At 50.4% G+C, this 419-nt stretch overlaps 1 protein-coding gene across 1 annotated transcript in view; it reads right to left on the bottom strand.

Moving 5' to 3' along the window:
• LOC105309818 (adhesion G protein-coupled receptor E2-like) overlaps positions 1–419 on the bottom strand; it is a 14856-nt gene that overhangs the window by 10513 nt on the left and 3924 nt on the right. Inside the window, exon 2 of the mRNA XM_023526429.1 lies at positions 184–410. Within this exon, the coding sequence (XP_023382197.1) occupies positions 184–319 (136 nt within the window). The 5' untranslated portion in view covers positions 320–410. The remainder of the gene's footprint in view (positions 1–183; positions 411–419) is intronic.

Raw genomic sequence — 419 nt, 5'->3', positions numbered from 1 at the left:
GGGAGGTCACTTGTGTGGGAAAGTTGCTGGAGGCTAAGTGGCTAAGTGGGGTCAGGGTGCCAGGGTTCTTGGTCAGGGTCAGGGCTGGCCAGGGAAGATGTTCCTGCCCTCCAGTCTCCCCACTCTCATGTTTCTGGGCAGGGTTCCTGTATCCATCATTGCCTGGGAGTTCTGAGAGCATACCTGGAGTGTTAAAGCCCTTGAGGGCCCTGGTGGGGGATGGTCCTTTTATCCTGGTGGTCACTGATTGTGGCAAAGAAGACAGATGCTGTTCTGGAATACAAAACGATGTGTGCTCCTGAAGTATCTTGAATGTCATCTCATTCTTTTGTTTTATGAATATAAGATGGCAGGTGGCAAGGGGGAAATTCCAAATATTCAGAAGTGACCTTCTATGGAGGGTTTTGAGCCTTGGGGTT

The sequence above is a fragment of the Pteropus vampyrus genome, unplaced genomic scaffold (genome assembly GCF_000151845.1).
Source record: "Pteropus vampyrus isolate Shadow unplaced genomic scaffold, Pvam_2.0 Scaffold866, whole genome shotgun sequence".
Lineage (NCBI taxonomy): Eukaryota > Metazoa > Chordata > Mammalia > Chiroptera > Pteropodidae > Pteropus > Pteropus vampyrus.
This window is presented reverse-complemented; position numbering and strand designations above follow the sequence as displayed.